The sequence below is a fragment of the Thalassophryne amazonica genome, chromosome 1 (assembly GCF_902500255.1).
Source record: "Thalassophryne amazonica chromosome 1, fThaAma1.1, whole genome shotgun sequence".
NCBI lineage: Eukaryota > Metazoa > Chordata > Actinopteri > Batrachoidiformes > Batrachoididae > Thalassophryne > Thalassophryne amazonica.
The window spans coordinates 115055270-115080929 of NC_047103.1; the positions used below are offsets into that span (position 1 = coordinate 115055270).

Genomic DNA, 25660 nt, shown 5'->3' on the forward strand with positions numbered 1-25660 from the left:
GAGAGCATGTGTAACTCCATTTTAAATAATTTCTCAGTAATCCCTCATTGATTCCACACTGCTGCCATAAAGCCCAAAGCTAGATTTTCACTGTCCACTTTCAGTGGTGGGCACTGCTAACCATAAATGTGGCAGTGCGATATTTGGGTGGGCACTGTTCACACTGCCATCTACTGGATGGCAGTGTTCTATGCATTTTGACCCATATCACATGATTGTTGAGCTGAATCACAACTTAAACAGAATTTTCAGTTTTACAAATGCCTTTTTTTTTTACAAATAAAAAAAAAATACATATTTTACAAATACACATTTATTTGTAAAAATCAACACAAACATTATGGTAACTTGTGTGTTGGTTTTTACATATACAACCCCTGGCAAAAATGATAGAATCACCAGCCTCGGACAATGTTCATTCAGTTGTTTAATTTTGTAGAAAAATGCAGATCACAGACATGACACAAAACTAAAGTCATTTCAAATGGCAACTTTCTGGCTTTAAGAAACACTATAAGAAATCAAGAAAAAATTTGTGGCAGTCAGTAACGGTTACTTTTTTAGACCAAGCAGAGGAAAAAAAAAAAGGACACTCAATTCTGAGGAATAAATTATGGAATCACGCTGTAAATTTTCATCCCCAAACTAACACCTGCATCAAATCAGATCTGCTCATTAGTCTGCATCTAAAAAGGAGTGATCACACCTTGGAGAGCTGTTGCACCAAGTGGACTGACATGAATCATGGCTCCAACATGAGATATGTCAACTGAAACAAAGGAGAGGATTATCAAACTCTTAACAGAGGGTAAATCATCACGCAATGTTGCAAAAGATGTTGGTTGTTCACAGTCAGCTGTGTCTAAACTCTGGACCAAATACAAACAACATGGGAAGGTTGTTAAAGGCAAACATACTGGTAGAACCAAGGAAGACATCAAAGCGTCAAGACAGAAAACTTAAAGCAATATGTCTCAAAAATCAAAAAATGTACAACAGACAAATCAGGAACGAATGGGAGGAAACTGGAGTCAACGTCTGTGACCGAACTGTAAGAAAACTGCCTAAAGGAAATGGGATTTGCATACAGAAAAGCTAAACGAAAGCCATCATTAACACTACACAGAAAAAAAAAACAAGGTTACAATGGGCTAAGGAAAGGAATCGTGGACTGTGGAGTCATATTCAGTGTGATCTCGAATCTGCATTGGGCAAGGTGATGATGCTGGAACTTTATTTGGTGCCGTTCCAATGAGATTTATACAGATGACTGCCTGAAGAGAACTGTAAATTTCTACATCATTGATGATATGGGGCTGCATATCAGGTAAGGCACTGGGGAGATGGCTGTCATTACATCATCATAAATGCACAAGTTTACATTGATATTTTGGACACTTTTCTTATCCCATCAATTGAAAGGATGTTTGGGGATGATGAAATCATTTTTCAAGATGATAATGCATCTTGCCATAAGAGCAAAAACTGTGACAAACATTCCTTGCAAAAAGACCCATAGGGTCAATGTCATGGCCCTGCAAACAGTCCGGATCTTAATCCAATTGAAAATCTTTGGTGGAAGTTGAAGAAATGGTGCAATGACAAGGGCTCCAACCTGCAAAGCTGATCTTGGCAACAGCAATCAGAGAAAGTTGGAGCCAGATTGATGAAGACTACTGTTTGTCACTCATTAAGTCCATGCCTCAGAGACTGCAAGCTGTTATAAAAGCCAGAGGTGGTGCAACAAAATACTAGTGATGTGTTGGAGCGTTCTTTTGTTTTTCATGATTCCATAATTTTTTCCTCAGAATTGAGTGATTCCATTTTTTTTTTTTTCCCTCTGCTTGGTCTAAAAAGTAAACCGTTACTGACTGCCACAATTTTTTTTCCTGATTTTCTTATAGTGTTTTCTTAAAGCCAGAAAGTTGCCATTTGAAATGACTTTAGTTTTGTGTCATGTCTGTGATCTGCTTTTTTTCTACAAAATTAAACAACTGAATGAACATCCTCCAAGGCCGGTGATTCCATAATTTTTGCCATGGGTTGTAATTAATCAACCAGTCAGTGATGAGAGGAGGCTGATTTTGCCATAATACCTTTTGGCATGTGTGTGTTAATGTTCAAAGCTTCAAAATTAGTTCATATTTTACAATTAAAGATATGTTATATTTTCATTTTATAAAATGAGAGAGTTGACATTAATATAGTTAAACTATCTGGATTAATTTGGTTTATAAATCAAAACCATAAGTCAAACATGAAACCAACATGTCTGATTTTAGGGTTTACAAATGTTTTTCACCGTTACTAACTATGCCAGCAAAAACAACGTTAGCAGACTAAGTTAGCAGAACTAAATTTAGCAGAAGCTAATTGGTCTGCTGATGGTTTTTAAGTTAGCTGAAAAGCTAATCCCCTAAAAAAATGGTACCTTCGCTAATTAGAGGTAAGCGGTTTAGCAGAACTGTGCCCACCACTGTCCACTTGTTGTAACTGCATGGCAAATGTCTTGTCAAAGGGTGGCTAGTTGGTCAAATTATTAGCTAATGATTCATTGACTCACTAAATCAAGAAATCATTGCCAGCCCACACTGGTTAACTTACCCAAAACTCCGAGTCTATAGTTGATTGTGATGACAATAACGTTCCCATAGCTGGCCAGAATGCTGCCATCAATCATGTTGCCTGTTCCCTCCATGTAGGAGCCTCCATGGATGTAAACCATGACTGGTTTCAACCCGTTCTCATCGTGGATATCTGCAAAAAGCAACACACGTGAAAATCTGACAGAAATAAGCAGAAAAGCTCTTATAATCAGCCAACTCAAAATTTAAGGGTACATACAGAGTATTGCTAAACAATTCTTCAACACAATGTTATTATGCAAGGTTATAGTCATGAAGTAAACACATCAGGGGCAAGGACACAAAATCTGACAAGGGTATGTAGCATCCTCCCCCATAAAAAAACATCATAAAAGATGAGTTTTTATGTATAATCACCAGGGCTGTCACAATGCTTTTTAAGAAATAAAGATATAAACAATACAAGCAATAACCTGGATTGCAACAAATGCAGTAGTATTACATTTTCTCTGTGCCAACAAATGTGCTTGCAAAATGTCCATCAGTCAGCACGAGGAGAAAGATGCTAATTTGGCATGCCAGGTGCCACTGTTCAACATTTGGGAAATGTCATGGTCCTGTCAATGAAACACTAAGGAAGGTAGCTGCTCACATGATGCCCACAGAAAAGTGTTTACCCTAACCCCCAATGAATTATAGCCAATTTCAATATTTGATTGTAAGATCAAGTTCCATGAACTCAGGTGGCACAGGTACTGTGAGCGCTGTGCAGAGTGGGGACAGAATCTGACGATTTCCAAGTGAATCCTGGTGTATGTTCTAGCTCAGGGGTGGGCAACTTGTTCCAGAAAGGGCCAAGAGGGTGCAGGTTTTCTTTGCAGCCACTGATTCCACCAGGTGATTTCACTGATTAACTGATTCCATCTGTTCAAAGTGATATTAATCAGTGAAATCACCTGGTGGAATCAGTGGCTGCAAAGAAAACCTGCACCCTCTTGGCCCCTTCTGGAACAAGTTGCCCACCCCTGTTCTAGCTCCTGCACTGTTCAATGCTTGAACAGACTGGGTGGTGAGCACGTTTGTAGAAAGCAGTGGCTTAGGTGTCTTTTTAAATAGTATTTTAATATCCAAATTCTTTGATTTTAACTTTAACAAGAACTCACTGTCATTTATATTTTCTGGTTTCATTTAGCAGCTGCTTCTATCTTATCTGGCAGTAAACTGACAGTCTTTGGGCTGTGGACAAAACAAGATATTTGAAGGTGTCATCTTTTGTTCTGGATAACACTGATCAAACTTTTATCACCATTTTTGACTTTTTATGGACCTGGCAACGAACTGCCCATTTGAGAAAATAGTTAATTGATAAACTGATTTTCAGAATAATCATTAGTTATAGCCGTAATGAAGCTACCTGTGGAAGTAACTCTCGCTCTGAGTTATGACCTGCTATATTAAAGCAAGTGCAGATATTGGGCCAAGATTTAGCAAATTGATTTTCATTTACTTCTCTAAACTTGGTTGGACACTCAGCAGTAGCTTTTCTCTCCTCTCATTTTCTCCTTATACTATTTTCTCCTCTATAGCTATCTCTCCTCCTCTCCCCTGCTCACAGTGGTGATACAGCCCACATAACACATATATTACATTGTAGTTTCTAGGGGAGGTAATGGTCTAGTGGTTAAGCACTGGGCTTGAGAACAGAGAAGCCTCGGTTGAAACTTCAGCCTAACTGGAAAATCACTAAGGACCCTTGAGCAAGGTCCTTAATCCCCAAGTTGCTCCCATTGTGTAGTAGGTACCTTGCATGGCATCATCCTAACATCAGTGTGTGAGTGTGTCTGTGTGAATGGGTGAATGTGGTATCATTGTAAAGTGCTTTGAGCTTCTGATTTAGATGTAAAAGCGCTATGAAAAACGCAGGCCATTTGCTATTTAATTTCCAACCTTTTTAATACATTTGAAAGTAATAAAACAGAGACATTAAAAAAAGGTGAAAACTTTGTATCCATATCTGATCCAGACTTCCATGTCATCACCTTCCTAAACTAATGGCCTAAGTCATGTTTTTATGACTTAGGGCATTATTTTAGGAAGGTGACGATATGAGATGAAGCCCACCTGACATCAAACTTGGATAAGTTGACCTCATTTGGTGTTCTTGTGATAGCGCTTGGTAACTCGTGATTTTTTTTTCACTGTCTCTGGTTTTGCGAAATGTAGTAGTAGCAGCACTTATGTTGTGGAAAGGCTTTGATCGACACTTTATTTAACCCTTGTGTTTCCAGAAACATAAACATTGATGTGGACATGCGGACAAGTCCATGGATCCTTGAGGATTAAATGCTTGAGACCAATTACACTTTAAGGGGACAGGCAACAAACACTATTGTAAATCTATAAAGTAAAACTGATATCTTTGCAACACTTGACAGTTTTTATTTAATTTATTTTAAATAAATAACTAAATAACAAGGTTGCTAAATGGATGCACAAGTGATAGGCTATGACATGAGGAAACTTTTATATGTAAGACAAAGAACACTGTGGGGTGACAAATGTCACCCCAAGAGTTTTTAGTTTCATCCTGACAATTAAGTGCCCATGCGCACAATGATAACTGATCACAGTGGTATCTGTCTTGAGGGATAAATGGGCACTATTTCTGTCTTCTCTGAATTCAGAGGTAGAGAATTATATACAAATTTGTTGGACCTTTGTAAGGGCCCCTTCACACATAGTGGTCGAAGTGCGGGCGAAGTGTCAAGTGTGTCCGCCCACTAAAGCAGCTGTGGAAATCTGTCATTCTGGACATCCCAGCTGGACAACATGGACTGTGTTTGGACTAACAACTGCCCACTGTGACGCACATGTGTCTGTTTGCTGTCAACATGTGGGACATAAAAAAAACATAATATATGCTGTGGGCTGCAGCATGCGTGCATTCATGTCATTTCATGACTGTATGTCTGTGACCATGGGTCATTCTACAGAGGAACAGACGGATCATATTTGTATTGCCCCGCTTGATAAGCAGGATTAAATATAAAATGTTGTGTTTTTTTTATGGTATATGATTTTATTTATTATTTATTTTTATGTCCATCTCTGTTGATTTCAGCCATTTTCTCCACACCATTTACAGGCCAATGACGGTAGATCAGTGGTAAAGTTTCAGGCTGGCAATCAGTAAAGTGCAGGTATGAATCCCATTTTTGGTATGTTATTTCCTTTTTTTTTATTCCACATCAGCAGCATAATGTGGTTCCACAGGTACCAGCTGGTTTTTATTTTTATTTATTCCACATCAGTGGCATGATGTGGTTCCACAGGTACCAGCTGGTTTTTATGTTTTATTTATTCCACATAAGTGACACAATGTAGTTCCACAGGTACCAGCTGGTTTTTATGTTTTATTTATTCCACATAAGTGGTGTGATGTGGTTCCACACGTCCCAGCTGGTTTTTATATTTTATTTATCCCACATTAGCGGTGCTATGTGGTTCCACATGTACCAGCTGGTTTTTATGTATTATTTATTCCACATCAGTAGCACAATGTGGTTCCACAGGTGCCAGCTGGTTTTTATTTTTTTATGTATTCAACATCAGCAGCACAATGTGGTTCCACATGTCCCAGGTGGTTTTTATGTTTTATTTATTCCACATAAGCGGTGCGATTTGGTTCCACAGGTACCAGCTGTTTTTTATGTTTTATTTAATCCACATCAGTGACATGATGTGGTGCACCTCGCACTGTGTTCCTGCTCGAAAGACACCATCATGTGCACGAACCCTCGGGATCGTGCATGGCTGACCATCAGCACGATGTTTCGTGATGTGCTAATTTGAACTGTTTCGCGCTGTTTCGCCATATTTGAGGAAACTTCGCACGATGTGTGAAGGGGTCCTAAGATTTCTTACAATTTTTATGGGCTCTGTTTTTGTGGGTCACCCTGTACCATCAATCTTTTTCACTGAAGCAAGACAAGGTTCCAAGATTATGCAATAAGACATGTACATTTTTGTCCCACTCCAAGAGTTGTCGAAGGAGTCCAATACTACACTGTACAGCAGAGGTCTCAAACCAGTTCCAGAAAGGGCCGAGAGGGTGCAGGCTTTCTGTGCAACCACCCACTCCAGCAGGTGATTTCACTGATTAACATCACTTTGAGCAGGTGAATCAGTTAATCAGTGAAATCACCTGCTGGAGTGGGTGGTTGCACAGAAAGCCTGCACCCTCTCGGCCCTTTCTGAACTGGTTGAGACCTCTGCTGTACAGTGACGTGGAGTTCATCAGTCTGTATGCTTGGTGGTAAAACAGGCAAAAAGTCATAAAAAAAAATTTTTGTTCATGGACTTCAACCAAAAATTCTCTACAACACCACCTCTGTGGTGGTTACATATTCAAAACAAATCAGAATCTGTCACTTGGTTTCTCCCATGTTTTATTTGCTTTGTTTTATATGGAGCCACATGCTGATTGGGCAAAGGCTTTATACCACATGTTCTTCTTGACTCAGCTCAAGATAGATAGGTGGTCTTGGACATAGAGACCTGCTGTTTGGGAGACACGTGCGCTAACTGCTTTTACCATTGTGATGCAACTACAAAATGTGAAGAAGAAGAAGACTCTGTGAAAGACTGATGGAGTGTCCAGGGTGTACCCCACCTTTTGCCCAATGACTGCTAGCATAGGCTCCAGCAGTGGACATGCACCTAAGACGAAAATTTCAGACCCCTCCATGATTTCTAAGTGGGAGAACTTGCAAAACCGCAGGGTGTCAAATACTTATTTTCCTCACTGTATATGTTGCAATTTGTTAAAGTGTACACGGTATCAGATGCAGCCACACAAAAAAGGTTAGATTTAAGTCACTTCAGCTAGTAATATGAACGCGGCTCAATTTCTAAACCCTCAATAAGCCGGCCCTTCTGCAATTTTTTTGTTTTTCCATCAGTGGGCAGTTTGTCCTCTCTGGTGAAATTTGAACCCGTTCTTACACTCTATCTGTCCACTTTCAAATGCCTGTTCTGGGTGCAGAATTCTGGTTCTGTGCTGTGTCTTAAGCGGACTTTGTCACCGGACAGCAGGATCCTGCTGAGCGGAACAGCGGAGAAACAGGAGCACTGCAGGATGATCCATCCGGAGACAAAGCGGAGCAAAGCGCAAGGAAGGAGAGCGGCTGTCCCAGGGGACAACGCAGGATACAACCGTCAAACCTTTTACACTGGATTTGTTCTGTGCAGATCAGCAAGCAGGGGTGCCTACAGCTGCAGGGAGGCGGCGACAATTTGCTAATTCCCCACACAGTGATAGGATCACCGCTTTGCAGCGCAGGTTATGATTATTTTTTTTTTCTTAAGTGTTTGTGCCACCCCCTGTGTGTCATGAAAAAAATGTGCCCCAGGCAGCTGCCTGCTTCGCCCACATCAAAAACCGTGTCTGATACCCGTGCACTACTGTGGTAAAAATGTGGCACCCAATAGACCACTTTGGGAATTAGAAGCCCAGTATTAACGTTTGGCAGTGTCAAGCCCTCAACTGCCTTCTTGCTCTCCAGATATGATTTCGTAGTCCTTGGGATAGTTTTGTTCCAGAAAAAAAGGCAAGATACATTTGTCTGATTATGTGAGAAAAGACTTTGTGATTAAAAACACATATTGTTTGAAAGAAAACCAAAATGTTGATCTTGACAGAATTTATTCTATCAGCTAAATAAGTCAAGAATGATGACCATCAAGTTAGATCCTGTTTGGCCCTGTCAAGCACTGGTTTCAGATGATGCTTAAATTGATCTTTAAATTTGTGTGATAATAATAATATTGGTGTTCAATTCTTGAAAAATACCATTTATCACAATGTTAAAGACAGACAAAAGGTAAACAAAAATGACTGGATCCAGATTTCCCTCAAAAAGTAATCAACTCTTCCCTGACCCAATGTCAGTATTAATCTCAACTGAAATCAGGCCATGACTTACTGAGCTCACAACTGGACAACAGACGGCTGATGACATTACCCCCAACCCTTGTCAGTCAGATGGGAGAAGCCATAATAGGAGTACAAATCTGTGGTCTTATTGAGCTGGATCTCCCACAGAGCACACCACCGCATTAGCATTACACTATCAGTAAATCCCTATATGTCTGTGTTGACAGTATTCTCAAACAATTACTCTTATTTATTGTTAAAAAAATGTGAAAAATTTCTAACATATTCAATGTTGTTTTTCTTAAACTGTCACAAGCCTCAGTGTACAATGATTTTTTTAAGTCCCTTTAAATATCCTTTAAATATAGTTTTTGAATAGAAATGAAGCCATTAGTTTAAATTTGGAGATATAAAAAAGTGTGTGTGTGTGTGTGTGTGTGTGTGTGTGTGTGTGTGTGTGTGTGTGTGGGTGGGGGGGGTATGTGTGTTCCTCAAGCTCGGGGCCTCTTAGTTGCTCAAAGGCATGCACTCTTCTGGACAGAGGACACCTCTAATGTTGTGCTTGGAATCTGCTGCAGCCAGTCTTCCACTTTGAATGTTATAGCTCCAAATACTCAAATTATGACTGGGAGAACTTCAGACTTTACCTTTCACATCTGTTCCAGTTGTTTCTTCAGCCTGTGGTACATCTCAAATTTCTTGCAGTCTGTCCTCTCTGAGTTGCTGTCAGCTGGATTGCCAACATCAATCACAATTGGGCTGTTTTAAAATCAGGGTACAGTAAGTGGCTTTAAAGACTAAGTTTGGTGTAATGACAAGGTGGAAATGAAGTTTAGTTTGCCATACATGGATAAATTTTGTATTTTGCATCACCACTCTTAAGATTCATATTGTAATAGAGCAGAGAAGGATATTCTTTCACCAAACCAATCAAATCCAGGCTTACACATCTGAGCTGTACCTTCTAGCAATTTGTAGCTAAACACTCAGGTCTTCTTTTTAAGAAAATCTTCCTCTATACCACTTCATCAAGAAGCTGTATAACTGGTGATACAAAATGCAAATGCTCCTTCAGCCCTTGGTACTTCTTTATTTTCTTGTGCTCTTTCTTCTGCCACATCGATCAGAACTATGGTTTTCTTGGCAATGGTCAACCACCACTACCTCTGGTTGGTGGCCAACAGCTGCTTGTCTGTATGGAATTTGAAGTCCCACAGGACTTTAGCCTTGTCAAACTCAACCAACTTTGTTGGCATCTCCCACTGGGACTTGGTGACTTCTGATCTGTATGTGACACAGATGTTCCTGTACATGATTCCTGAGACTTGGTTGCATTTTGAAGTGTATGCTGTCTCAGCTTGCATCCTGCAACTACAACCCCAATTCCATTGAAGGTGGGACCTTGTGTAAAATATAAATAAAACAGAATACAATGATTTGCAAATCCTCTTCAACATATATTCAGTTTAAAACACCACAAAGACAAGATATTTAATGTTGAAACTCATAGACTTTTTGTTTTGTTTTGGTTTTGAACAAATAAATGGATGCCTGCAACACATTTCAAAAAAGTTGGGACGGGGCAACAAAAGACTGGGGAAGACGATGAATGCTCAAAGATCAAATAACTGGAAACGTTCACAAGCAAAGAGGATCACCACTTTGTGAACAACTGCGTGAAAAAATAGTCCAATAGTTTAAGAACAATGTTTCTCAACATTCAATTGCAAGGAATTTAGGGATTTCATCATCTACAGTCCATGATAGTGTCAGAAGATTCAGAGAATTGGAGAACTTTCTACACGGTAAGCGGCAAGGCTGAAACCAACATTGAATGTCTGTGACCTTTGATCCCTCAGGCAGCGCTACATTAAAAACCGACATCATTGTGTAAAGGATCTTACCACGTGTGATCAGGAACACTTCAGAAAACCACTGTCAGTTAACACAGTTCATCGCTACGTCGATCGCAGCATTAAACTTGGCCCATGGGCGGGGGGTCAGGGTTTGACTGAACTGCCCACTTTTCAATGAACTGTGAGCTTTTCATCCACAGTTTTCAGCAGCAGCTCTGAGTTGAAAAATAGTCCTCATCTCTCAAAGTGCGGTGACAACAGCACACTTGCACTGAGCTTTACAAAGACATTTTTACACTTTTTTTTCCCTTTATTTAAAACTGAGCTCCACTCTGTGTCTTCTCACTAAAAACAGCTGATCCACAATGCCTGAACAAGTAACACTTTTTTTCCCCACCTAAATGCACTTAAACTCTCTTTCTGAGGATGACATGACATAAAAGCACTGATATAACTTTCTTACCTGTCAGTCTGGTTGTGTTTTATGCATAAATGCACGTTTATCCATTCTTTGTGCTCAAACGCCAAAGCAGGGGCGAATCCAGACAGAAAGGGGGCGTGGGGTGGGCCAGGGACAAGGCCCCCCACAACAACCCTAGATTAAAGGTCCAGTTTTGAAGCCTTTTTTTAACTACTACTAATATTACTCATTGCAATAATAATTTCAACAACTAAAATGGTTAGAGAGAATTTAAGTGTTACAGAAATGTTAGAAAGAATTTTAATAGTTAGATTTATAAACAATGTAGGTTTGTATTTGCAGGTTTTGCTGTTACAGTGCTGTCAACAGTTAAATATGAGGTCAAGAGAGACTGACATTATTTTATTTTTTATAAAAACAAGCATTTATGTCTGTGACAGACTGGCATCCTGTCCTGGCTGTACCCCGCCTCGCGCGCTATGACTGCTGGGATAGGCTCCAGCCCCCCGCAACCCTTACTTGGACTAAGCAGTTGAAGATAAGTGAGTGAGTGAGTATTTATGTTCATTGAAGTTAAGAAAGGGTGACTATAAAGTGAGTATTGGTAAAGCGGGTTATAATTTTCATGTTGATCATTTCCATGTTGAAGTGGCAGGGGGTTGTTGTCAGCAGCTGCTGAAAGTAACTAGTAAAGTTACTAGTAATCTAACTTAGTTACTTTTAAAATTGAGTAATCAGTAAAGTAACTAAGTTAACTTTTCAAGGAGTAATCAGTAATTGCGTAACTTTTTGAAAGTAGCTGTGGCAACACTGGTAATTACAAAGCAATACAGCCCCAACTGTTGGCTTATAAATGGTGTCTCATTACCAAGGCATCACACAAGAAACATGTCATGTTAGGAAAAAGCAAAGGGCTCTCTCAAGATCTACACAACCTTATTGTTGCAAAATGTACTGATGCCATTGGTTACAGAAGGATTTGTAAACTTCTGAATGTTCCAGTGAGCACTGTTGGGGCCATAATCTGAAAGTTGAAAGAACATCATTTTGCCATAAACTGGCCACAGCCAGATGTTCCTCACAAGATTTCCTGTCAGAACAGTCAAAAAAATATTAGAAGAATTGTCAAAGAGTCAAGGACCACTTGTGGAGAGCTTCAGAAAGACCTGGAATTAGCAGGTACAACTGTTTCAAAGAAAACAACAAGTAATGCACTCAACCATCATGGACCATATGCAAAAAAAAAAGCATCTTGAAGCTCATTTAAAGTTTGCTGCACAACATTTAAACAAGCCTGTGAAGTACTGTCACTGGGGGTGGTAGGCTGCTAACTCATTAGTTCCACACACTCACTCACTCATCTTCAAGTGCTTACTCCAATTAAGGGCCATGGGGGGCTGGAGCCTATCCCAGCAGTCATAGGGTGTGAGGCGGGGTACACCCTGGACATGATGCCAGTCTGTCACAGGGTCACATATAGACAAACAAACACACTCACACCCGCACACACACCTATGGACAATTAAAGTTTCCAAACCACGTAACCTGCATGTCTTTGGATATGGAAGGAAGCCGGAGCACCCGGAGGAAACCCATGCAAACAAGGGAACACATACAATCTCCACAGGTGGGAATCAATCCCATGACCCTTTTGCTGTGAGCCAACAGTGCTAACCACTAAGCCACTGTGCTGCCCTAGTTTGAGACATTTTAAGCCAAAAAGTTAGCAATTATTAGGGGGGTGGTTGCTGTGAGCAGGCTTGGGGAGTAACAGAATACATGTAACGGCGTTACGTAATTAGGATACAAAAAAAGGTAACTGTATTCTGCTACAGTTACAGAAAAAAGACATATTCAGATTACAGGTATCTTTAGTAAAAATGGGGATTCGTTCGCAGGATTACAATTTTAATGCATTTTATGATATTAACTGTATATAATTTTTTTTTCTTTGAAACGCAAATGTCAATCAATCAATCAATCAATCAATCAATTTTTTTATATAGCGCCAAATCACAACAAACAGTTGCCCCAAGGCGCTTTATATTGTAAGGCAAGGCCATACAATAATTATGTAAAACCCCAACGATCAAAACGACCCCCTGTGAGCAAGCACTTGGCTACAGTGGGAAGGAAAAACTCCCTTTTAACAGGAAGAAACCTCCAGCAGAACCAGGCTCAGGGACGGGCAGTCTTCTGCTGGGACTGGTTGGGGCTGAGGGAGAGAACCAGGAAAAAGACATGCTGTGGAGGGGAGCAGAGATCGATCACTAATGATTAAGTGCAGAGTGGTGCATACAGAGCAAAAAGAGAAAGAAACAGTGCATCATGTCACTGTCCTTTCATGGACAGTGACATGATGTCTCCTAACCGGGCAAAATATTGATGAAGTTCCCGGATGTTAATGCATTTTCAATGGAGTTTCGCGACTGAACACACTCAGCCCTGGTTGGGGCCCCAACCAGTCCCAGCAGAAGACTGCCCCTCCCTGAGCCTGGTTCTGCTGGAGGTTTCTTCCTGTTAAGGGGGAGTTTTTCCTTCCCACTGTAGCCGGGTGCTTGCTCACAGGGGGTCGTTTTGACCGTTGGGGTTTTACATAATTATTGTATGGCCTTGCCTTACAATATAAAGCGCCTTGGGGCAGCTGTTTGTTGTGATTTGGCGCTATATAAAAAAGAAAAAAGAAAAAAGAAAGAAAGAAAGAAAGAAAGAAAGAAAGAAAGAAAAATGCTCGCAAAATACGTGTTAAAATGCCATTTTGACCTGGATATCAAGCCAGTAAAATTAAATTATGTCAGGAAAGTATTAAACTTACTCTGACACACACACACACATTTCCAAATATTAGTGTTGATATATATATTATATTTTTACACAATTATCCTTTCTTGACCGAGTTTCATTCATGAAGTCAGTGGTGTGGGTACACATCTCTATGTGTGGGTGTGACTGTGAGCGGCACAGCGCGGGTCATTATAATCTCATTATTTTAAGGTGCAAATAAAAAAAAAAATCCCCAGTCTTGTCAAACAATTTTAATCACTAACGACAAGTATTTTAACAAGACATTGGTCTAGCAGTGGAAAATATCAACTAGACATAAGTAAAGAGTTAATGGTCCGTGTCATCGGGCGACACAGGTACGGCAGGAAACATACAGCTGTTTATTATCCAAATATCACGGACAAAGTGACAAGAATAACCAAAACCACTTACTTATGGAAGGAAATATTGTCTCCCTTGTTCCTCCGTTTGTGGCTTTGCCAACATGCGCAGCTTTCCGGTATATTCCACCTGTTTCTTGAACTTCTATGCACGCAAATCACTAACTTGCTCGGAATTAAAATGGTGACCACGCCTCCTTACTGACAGGACTTACCTAATGGTTTTCATTATGCGTTTGTTCTTATTTTGAAAGTTCAATAAGTGGACTGATATGTTAAACATGGTGCGAATGCTATGTGAAAGACTAAAGTAAGATAATTTTATGTTTACTGAACAAGAAGCAGACTTTTTTGTTTTGTATATTGTTCTGCAAGCCACTTTTAATTACAAAGTTTATATGAGTTTTTATTATCCTTCATTTGTTTGGCATTTTTTGTTGAAAATTTAGCAGGTGAACCCTGGGTGTGTTTAAAACAATATTGTGGGTTGCTCTTAATTCATAATGTGAAGTAAAACAGAGCATGCCATGTAAAAGAAACAGTTGTATTTTTGCTTAATAAACTGTACTATGTGGTCAAGACTATTTATATTTAGTTTCTTTTGTCTGTATTAGCATATTTGATATTGGAGTAATCCAGAAGTAATTGAAAGTAATCAAATTACATTACTTTAATATTATGGTACTTGTATTACGTTACTGACTACATTTTTCAACAGGTATCTAGTAACTGTATCGGAATACATTTTTAAAGTAACCCTCCCAACCCTGGCTGTGAGTGACAGCTCATGTGTTGTTCATCCCAACCAGATTACACGGGGGTCTGGCCCATACTCCACCTGAGCTATTTATAGCCACAGCATGCCTTTGCTTAGATTAAACAGTACAGGAGAACAAATGTGAATATTATTTTAAATGCGCAATAAAACATGTAAGTCTGTAAGTAGCTCAGTGTCTCAAGCTATCGGCACACCAAATTTGGTGTCAGCAGGATCAACACTGTAGATTTCTCTAAACATTCTCTCTCTCTCTCTCTCTCTCTCATGCACACACACACACACACACAGAGTTATGGGGAGAGGAGGGTATTTTTTGACAGTATGGTTGCCAGGCAACGTCCCCATCCCATTCTGCCTTGATGTACACTCAGGTCCAGAAGTATTTGGAATTGCCTTGCCCCACTTTGCTCTGATATGCACTTAAGTCCCGAAGTATTTGAACAGTGTGTGAATCCAATCGTTCATTTTATCTATAGTGATAAATCGTAAAGGCCCTTTCACATTTATTGTGAATATGTACAACTCCAGGGAGACACCCATCAGAGCAGCTGGTATGCGTGCACCACGAAACATCGTGCTGATGGGCAGGTGTGCGCGATGCTAGTACGACGGTTTGTGCATGTGGGAACACAGTGCCACCAGCTGCATGATGTGGTTACACATTGTGCAGTTGGTGTGAAGAAAATAACAAATAAAAAAATACATGCTGCGATGGTTCCATGCACGCGGAAATACAGCAACTTTCCCCAGCAGCTGCGTGATGTGTAACCACATTGTGCAGCTGAAGAAAAAAAAAAAAATGTCAACCACGGGATTCGAACCCACACCTTCCAAAAGCTCTGACTGCCAGTCAGAAACTTTACCAAATGAGCTACCATCACTGTCCTATAAAAGGTGCTGAAAACTATCTCATATCAGGAAGCACATGGTTGCATTAAAAATGACGTACCATATAAAAACATTGCATTGTATTAAATCCCTCTTTTCAAGTGGGCAATACAAATATGATCCGTCTGTTCCTCTGTAGATGACCCATGGTCAAGCAGTTTGCTGGTCTCATTCATGTCCACATCTGCTGGCGGGTGTCCTGCCAGCCCCCGCGTGTGTCCTGCCGACACGCGTGTTTTGTGGATGGTGCACCACAGGACACAGCATCATGTGAAACAGAGCTCACGTGGGTAACGTGACAGTGAGCTTGCCTGCTGCTTTTTATGATCTGACAGTCCGTTTAAACCTGGGGGCAGCCATTCCATGTGCACAGCACAGAATCTGTAATCAGATCAGGATAAAACTTTGTCTGTCAGTCAGGGACACCATCCTACATAACACTCCCAAAGATGAAAGAAGTTTGATCTTGACAGATGTATGAATTTTTGAAAATTTGTTAAATTTTACAGGATAGGGATTTTTCCTGACTTAAGACACATAACCTTGACAACTGAATCACTTCTTGCCTATCAGGATATGAATATTCAGTAAAAACAAACAAACAAACAAAAAAAGCATAACAATCAATATGTGAAAAATTGTGGGCTCCAGGCTGTTCACAAACAAACAAACAAACAAACAAATGGGCGAAAACATAACTTTCTCCAACTTCATTCATGGAGTTAACAATGCACTACCAATGCTTAGTAATAATTAAAAATTTTAAACAACAAATACAAGCAAAAGTACATAAAACATAAAACATGAAAAAAATTATGATCATTTCCCAACATCAACAATTCCAGGTAGCCTCCAAAGACTCTTCTATGACTCACTGCAACTTTTTTCCCACAAAGTCTGTGACCATATTCTTGAGGGGGCTGTAACAGAGACTGTCGATGACTCTCTGTATCACTCGGACTGGGGTTTTAAATACTTAAACCAAGGTAAATTAAATTAAATGAGATGGTCAAGAAAAAGTAGAAAGCAGCAAACTTGCAACATTTTACACAGTTCTACAAAGTGCCAAAGCATGTGATCCAGGATGTGACCACAATGAAGGCTCTCCAGTCCTCAGAGGAATCCATGGAACTCACAAATGCAATCTGTGCTCCTGTATCACTACATAACATGAACAAAGGCTTTATTTCTTGAAATTATTTAATCTCTGATCACAATTTAATGAGTTAATTTATTAATGAATTTAATGGCATTAATAGCCATGAATCACATTCACGATTGTCAGCCAAATGTGAAGTAGTGGTTTCCACCACCCACAAACAAATATGCAACCTGGCCCACTGATGCTGTGAAGTGCCAATTTTGATGACCAAAAGCAGAACATATGGTCCATTTAATACATTTCCTTAAATGCATTTTGGCGGGGGGGAGTCCACCAAATGTGCAAAATACTGGAAGATTATGCAAATAGTAGAGAAGCCTTGGATCTTCGACTAGGACTGAGTTGCTTGACGCAAGGATGTTTCACTTCAGTAGAGTCATCAGGAGAGTCATCAGGAGAGTTGTCAGGAGAGGCATCAGTCCCATCGTTAGGAAGGACAGCTGCCCTGTCATTAGGAGGGTGCTAACTACAACACAATAGGTGCTAATTAGAGCAGTTGTTAGTCACTAGCCAATAGCAGTCTGCCTCTCAGTAGGAGGGGTCTGATTAAGCTGGGCAGACACTGTACAATATTTTCAATCATTGTACTTGGCTCCAGGTCAAACTGGGCGACAAAACCGCAGGGTGTAAAAGTTAGAGCGCACGATTAATGTTCTCACACTATATGGCCCAGTGCTCTGATGCGATCTGACTACTCACATTGTACATTCAAAAACCACATGTCAGACTCATGTTTCCGGAAGCAAAACATAAACAGCTTTTTTTTTTTCTTTTTCTTTTTTTTCAAACTTTATTTACATTTCTTATTTTTACAAAAACTCTCGATGGGAGACATCAAAGTTAAAAAAAAAAATACAGGACTTTAAATGAGTTGAAGAATAATGGGGAAAAAAGAAACAGAAGCTGCTCTTCCAAAGAGATGATCACTGTTTACTCTCTCCGGTGTTTGCACATGCACAGTGTGAGAGACGATTGTAGCACTGCTTCAGCAGCGGGATACCCTCACGACGCCTGACAAGAATATCATCCGATCATACGATTGCCGATCGGGAGGTGGTCGTGAGAGGTTAAACGCAGCTCATTACTCCATGTATACTACGCGATGCAGGACTTACGATTAAGCTGAACCTCGGAGCGATCCCAAAAATTCTTGCACGAGTGAAAAAAGGGTGAAAAAGGGCCAAAACTCACACAGTGTAAGCCCAGCTTTAGGTTTATAACTTCAGCTTTTGCTGGCTTCTGTTATTCTTCTCTGCAAGAGTCAAGACAGAAGTCAGACTACCAGAGCAAGAATTTTATCTGAGGTAGCTTATGTGATTAGAATCAAAACGTCCTCGAGTCAAGCAACCCAGTCCAGTCGAAGATTCAAGCTTCTCTACTATGGAAACAACCTGGACAACTGAGAGTCTTCACAGAAAAAGTATGCAAATAGGGCAATTTAGCACACACAATGACATTTATAAGGTCCAAAAGAAATTTAAGGTGCTAATAATATGGTCTCTATATTGAACATTTAAAAGTAGGGTTGTAACTGTATTGCAGACACTCATAAATCTGATTCAAAGTAATTTCTGTTTGGGGTATACATTTCTTTATTTGAATTCAATAATCTTCTTTAACACAGAAAACACCACAATTAAACACTAATTTATAGTGGCCTATTTATAATGAAAGGAAACTATGCGTTCACAGTAGCAATGTTTGTTGAGAATATCATCTGAAACCACTGCTAAAAAAATTAATCGTCCATCTGATCCCCACCTAAATACAATTACAATTCTTCTGATTCTCAATGGATTACTGAAGACTTGAGATGAGAAGCATCTGACTTTCAATTTCAATTTCAATTTATTTTCATTTATATAGTGCCAAATCACAACAGAGTTGCCTCAAAGTGCTTCACACAGGTAAGGTCAAACCTTACCAACCTCCAGAGCAACAGTGGTAAGGAGAAACTCCCTCTGAGGAAGAAACCTCAAGCAGACCAGATTCAAAGGGGTGACCCTCTGCTTGGGCCATGCTACAAACATAATTTACAGAACAATTCACAGAACAATTCACCGACGAATATACAAGAAATGCTATTGGCGCACAGGACAGGAGGATCGCCAACACGAATACAACTCCCATCTCTGGATGGAGCTGCACCTTAAACAGAGAGAAAAAACAAAATCAGGCATCAGAAAGACAAAAAATACTGGATAATTTGCCAGCATTAAACAACAAGAAAAACAGAGAAATACTAATGTGATCGCCGGTCACTCGGCCACTTTAAACTTCACTAAAAGACCCAGAATTTAGGTAAGTTGAGGCCACAGCTGGCTCCAATTACTAATAAATGAATTAAAAGAGTAAAAAGCGTAAAACAAAATGGTACCAGTATGCTAGCCATATGAAAGGGAAAATAAGTGCGTCTTAAGTCTGGACTTGAAAATCTCCACAGAATCTGACTGTTTTATTTATGCAGGGAGATCATTCCACAGAACAGGGGCACGATAAGAGAAAGCTCTGTGACCAGCAGACTTCTTATTCACCTTAGGGACACAAAGTAGTCCTGCACCCTGAGAACGTAAAGTCTGGGCCGGTACGTAAGGTTTAATTAGGTCAGCTAGGTAGGGAGGTGCCAGTCCATGAATAATTTTATAGGTTAGTAGCAGAACCTTAAAATCTGATCTCAATGGGACAGGAAGCCAGTGAAGGGATGCTAAAATGGGTGTAATGTGGTTGTACTTTCTGCTTCATGTCAAAAGTCTGGCTGCAGCATTTTGAACCAATTGGAGACCCCTAATGCTAGACTGTGGTAAACCAGAAAATATAACATTGCAGTCGTCCAGTCTAGAAGAGATAAATGCATGGATCAAGGTCTCAGCATCAGCCATAGACAGGATGGGACGAATCTTCACTATATTTCGCAGGTGGAAGAAAGCAGTCCTAGTAATATTTCTAATGTGGAGGCCAAAGGACAATGAAGGATCAAAAATTACCCCAAGGTTCCTCACTTTGTTAGTGTGATGTATGACACACAAGTTGAGGCTGAGCGTTAACTGGTCAAATTGATGCCGATGTCTCACTGGACCAAGAACCATCATTTCAGTCTTATCAGAGTTTAAAAGTAGAAAGTTTCTAGACATCCAACTTCTCACTGCTGCAAGGCAATCTTCTAAGGATTTTATGTGAACGAGATTACCAGCAGTTATCGGCATGTATAACTGAGTATCATCTGCATAGCAGTGAAAGGTAATCCCAAAACACCACAATATGTACCCAAGGGGTGCTATATAAAGGGAGAAAAGCAGGGGGCCTAAGACAGACCCCTGTGGAACCCCAAATTTCATGTCACTAAGGTTAGAGGTAGTGTTACTGTACAAAACACAGTGAGAACGACTGGTCAAGTATGACGTCAGCCATGCAAGGGCACTTCCAGTAATCCAAAAATGATTTTCCAGCCTATCAAGTAGAATACGATGATCCACTGTATCAAATGCAGCACTGAGATCTAACAGCAACAGAACCGTCGTGGTGTCCGAATCCATTGTAAGCAGAAGATCATTCACCACTTTAGTGAGAGCCGTCTCTGTGGAATGATATTTTCTAAAAGCAGACTGCAGTGGCTCAAAGAGATTATTCTCAGTAAGATAGTCTACGAGCTGCTGTGACACCACTTTTTCCAGAATTTTAGAGAAAAATGATAGATTTGATATCGGCCGATAGTTTTTCAGTACACTAGGGTCAAGATTAGGTTTCTTAAGTAATTGTTTAATCACTGCAGATTTGAAATATATAGGAACACATCCAGAAGTTAAAGAAAGATTAATAATTTCCAGCACAGTCGGCCCAAGAGTGGGCCACAGGTCCTTAAACGGTTTTGTTGGTATAGGATCAAATAAACAGGTTGTGCTTTTTGTTGACATTACGAGTTTTGTCAGCATGCCTAGTGAGATACTATCAAATTCTGTAAATCTAGGTAATACCTCAGTAGTGGCACCCACCTCAATAGCAGGGTGTAGTGGCTGGGTTAAGGCATGCCGGGATATGTTTAACCTGATGTCTTCTATTTTCTTCCCAAAGTAATCCAGGAAATCTTGTGCTGTAAAAGGAGAATGAACTACAGGTGGTTGTCCATGTCGAACAAGAACTTTGAGTTATGCTTGTTTTTGTTGATCAAATCAGAGTAGTAGGTCCGCTTTGTAGCCAATAATGCATGCTTATAGTCTAAGATAGCATCACGCCACGCAAGGTGAAATACTTCTAATTGTGAACGACGCCTCTTGCTTTATGCTTGAGGTCACGCAGGTAATCACTGAACCAAGGTGAATGTGATTTGGGGGAACGCGGTTTTAACACAGGTGGTGCAATCATGTCGAGTGTAGTTTTGAGCACTGAGTTTAAAGTATCCACAAGTCTGTCTACTGACTGGGTATTTGTCAAGTGAGATGCTAAGACATCAGGCAGTCTAGCTTCGAGTTCAGTCTTAGTTGAGGAGTTGATGCATCACTGTAATGATATATAAGGTTGTTGTTCCACTACACACAGCAGCGAAACTGTAAACTTAATAAGTGAGTGATCAGACACCACTGATGTAAGAGGCATGATGTCAATATTCGTGACAGCAATACCACGTGCGAGAACCAGATCCAGTGTATTTCCACTAATGTGCGTCGAATTCCGAATGCATTGCCGAAATCCTAATGCATCCAAAATTTCCATAAATGATTTGCAGAGGGGATCAGAAGGCTTATTTATATGAATGTTAAAGTCACCAATGATCAGAATGTTATCTACACTAGTTGACAAGTTAGAGATGAACGCACCAAATTCATCAAAGAATTCAGAATATGGGCCAGGAGGCCTATATACAGTGACAAAGTAATACGACTGATTTTTATTCTTCTGACCTTGGCAATGTGTAATATCCTGAGCAGAGCGGAGAATCAGATGCTCAAACAAGTTATATTTGTAACACCCAACAGCTAATAAGCTGTTGGGGGTTACAAATATAACCCCCAACAGCTATGGGCAGGTGTGCACGATGTACTTTAGCAGGCAGCCATACTTGGTGCAACCAGTCGGCAACATGCACATCACTGTGGCCCACTGTGGCATGCTTCTTTCTTCCATCTGTGACCCACCCACAATTAATCAGAGTTTTATTTTTATTGGTTGGTCCGCCCCAACTGATGAATATCTGCCATGGCTGTGGATATACATACAGGGTGATCCAAAATAAACCAGAACTCATAAAAATTGCAATAAATCCTACAAAGGTCCAGTAAAGTTCTTGAAATTTGCTCAACTTAAGCTTCAGTCTGTGTACGATCATTCCCCAAAGCTTCACTTTCTTGGTTAACCAAAACATGTTGGAAGATGATTGGAACAATAGCCTTACCTCAACACAGTGGGGCAGATATGTGAAAAAGATGTTCACTTCTGGCAGAAAGTGTGAAATTTTGCATATAGGGGTATTTTCAAATGCTAAATTCAAAAAATTGCCGGATCCAAGAGGTCTGACCATTGAGTCAGATGTTATCTTGAATTCCAATATGGCTGCAATGTTGAAACATTGATAGTAACTATCTTGGTTTCTGAAGTTACTGAAATTTGGTACACAAGGGTATTTTGATATGCTGAATTAACAGTACAGTTATTAATACATAATAATTAATATATCAGTTATTAATACATAATACAGTTAATTTAAGTCTACTGTACATTTCACCTGCCACCAGATACCATCACAAGTCCTGAAAAAATAAAGAACATACGTTAAGAAAGTATTGGAATGAAAAGTGTCAGGCATGTTGTTATACAAAGCTTCTATTGCTTTTGAAAATATTATTCTGTGATCAACAACCTGAAATAAACTCTTTAACAAGCCTTTCATATAGGAACAGCCACCTGAAAATTGACAAAAATGACAGGTTAAGGTATATCAGCCAGTCTTAAGTATAAAATATCTGCCTAATTTACCTGTAAATGTACTCAATGATATTCTACACCATCAAAATATTGCTGCATATACATAATTTGAATTTCATCAAAATCAACAGATTAAAACCTGTTTTCACATTATTATCATGTTTACCCAGGACTTCTCCTTCAGTTCATTTGAACTGGTCTCCTGGTAGAGCCTGCATTTTACCTGGATTAGTGGACAACACTCTAACCACTGAGCTATTCTAAGTCCTACTGACAAACTGTCCTACTGACATTCTAAGGTGATGAATCAATAAAATCAGCAGCCATCTTTCATTCTCATTTTATGACTGGATCCTTTGGGAAAAGTGCTTAAAATCTGAAATCAGCATACTTCTAAAGATTATGTATGCAAATTTACATCCTGTCTACCGGATATGAGCATCTCGGGCAATTTTTGATCGTACACAGACTGCAGTTTAAGTCCAGCAAATTTCTATTGCAATTTTTTATGGGTTGTGTTTTTTTTTTTTTTTTGGTCACTCTGTATATTGCATCCATGCATTTCTTATACAAACACAAGAAGCAGACATAAGTCTGTTTACAGCAGGGTAACTTAAATGAATAAAATCAACATAGTATTTTGTCATGGGGCCTTTTCACAGTAGCTGTGCTGAAACATTGTCACACACCACATAGCTCCTGTGAAACAGCAGACAGACCATTTTCAAGGCAGATACATTTCCAATTGGGTAAATGTTCAATAAATACCATTTTCATCTAAAAAAGCCCCCCCGCATAAACGTGCAATTGAATTTCATTTTGCATTTATGGGCATTAATGTCTCATTTACACACTGCTGTCTATGTCATGTTACCACGAGCTGTTTTTTTCACACTTAACCATAGTAAACCAAATGCCAAACATTCACCAACCCAATGATCAAAATTCTAGAATGTTTATACAGTTCAGGACTCGGTTATATGGGCTCTTAGTAAAACAGGTCCTGAATCCTTGAAAGATAAGATTCAACTCTTCTATCATCATTGAGCCAATCCTTTGGCTCTTAGTTAATTACAACACTCATCGGAACACAAGAAGCAAACTGATGAGCAGCACAAGCAAACAGCAATTAGCTAAGTAACCATGACAATGTCCCCTGCATCCTGCATGCCTCACCTCCTGCTAGTCAGGGAAAGAACCAGTGTGGTGAACAAGTGAGCTACTGTGTGAATGAGATTCAATTAGTCTTTGTCTGGGAGGCTGGACCAAAAATGGAGGCAGGGTTCATCATTCACTGCAGCTCGGTCTGCCCATGCTGATTAATCACAATTCGTGACATGGCACAAATTGCTCTGAGCTGTATTTGGACACCATAATGACTAGTGAATGTAACGAACTGCTCAGAGAACCTCACTCTTCTTCTGCTGTCAAGATGAAGAGCGAGGTGAAGTTCTTCACAATCATTCATGGAATAGTGGTGAAGTGGTATCGTGTAAGCTGACAGCAGTGTATGCAAATAAAGATTGCTCATGCAAAAATGCAATGAGTGAGGGGAGCCACCAAGCCCATTCTGTAGGATCTATAGGCTTCTGTGGATGTGACTGGAGATAGTATACATCATGTAATACAAATCTGGTCTGCTGCACCACCAGTCAACGGTATTACAGCATGTGGAGTGGAACAGACAAGGATGCAATAAATCTTGGCTCAAGTCTCTCATGCGCCTTCTGCCAAACTAGCTGAAATTTCACATCTTTTTGAATGTACAGTGTGCAGAAATTAGGGCGGTTTATTGGCAGAAATTAAATTGATTACTCTATAATTACTTGCCACAGTGCATTGATGTGTTTTCGTGAGCTATGAGCCCCTACATGGGCAGCACGGTGGATTAGTGGTTAGCACTGTTGCCTCCCAGCAACGAGCAAGAAGGTCATGGGTTCGATTCCCACCTGTGGACTTTCTGTGTGGAGTTTGCATGTTCTCTCCGTGTTTGCGTGGGCTTGCTCCGGCTTCCTCCCACATTTAAAGACATACAGGTTAGGCATACTGGATACTTTATAATTGTCCAGCTCTCACTTGCAAAAGAGGTCTTGATCTCAATGTTGCCTTGCCATGTTGATACAATATCCCAAAATGGTCAAAGTTACTCCAGCTTTCACATTTAGCAGTTCAGCTGGATGACTGAAGGTATGAGTGGTTACTCCCCTATACACTGTCTGCTAGGTGTTAATGCAGGCTAAAAAAAATCTGAGACCACTATTTTTTTAATGAAATTATCATACATATTGCTTAGTACCCGACAAGGCCATGGGACATGAATTCCTGTTGTAAAAGATGCAGAAACATGAAGGGAAATAAAATTATGACCCATGACAGCATAATACGATCTGCACCCTCACAGACACACATGCACACACGCAAGCACATGAGGTCAGCTTTATATATTAGATTTGTCCAACTATTTATGAGTTCTGAAAATGGAGGGACTGTATTCACAAATGGCCATAATTCTGAAATGGTTTATGCAATATTCTTCTAGATACCTTGATTTTAAAGCATACACGACAAGCACATTTTGACGTGGGGTGGAATATGGAGTAAAAATGATAAAATCTGTTACTTTCCAAATACTTGTATTCCTGACTCTGCCTATTCACTCACTGCACAACCTGGTCTCACGGCAAGTCGTGATTCAGCAGCATGAAATATACATTAATCTATCGGTTCGTGATATTGTGATGAAAGGCGTCTCATTTTCGTCACAGCAGCACAAATTCATTCTAATTCATTCCGTGATGGCTGAACGAAATTTAAAAGTGAAGGGGTGGGGGTGGGGGTGGTTAGGGTTAGGGTTGGAGAAAGGAGTAGGGTTAGGTTATGGTTAGGGTTGGGAGTATGAGTAGGGTTAGTAATAGTGAGTTAAAAAAAAAACCCTGTCACGAAAATTTTACTAAT

The 25660-nt window shown here is 39.9% G+C and overlaps 1 protein-coding gene across 2 annotated transcripts in view; it reads right to left on the minus strand.

Moving 5' to 3' along the window:
- The window catches only part of nlgn4xa (neuroligin 4 X-linked a), a 641760-nt gene that overhangs the window by 322758 nt on the left and 293342 nt on the right, over positions 1 to 25660 (minus strand). For both annotated transcript variants that reach the window (XM_034173560.1, XM_034173555.1), the window contains one exon: positions 2605 to 2757. In XM_034173560.1, the coding sequence (XP_034029451.1) occupies positions 2605 to 2725 (121 nt within the window). In that variant the 5' untranslated portion in view covers positions 2726 to 2757. The remainder of the gene's footprint in view (positions 1 to 2604; positions 2758 to 25660) is intronic.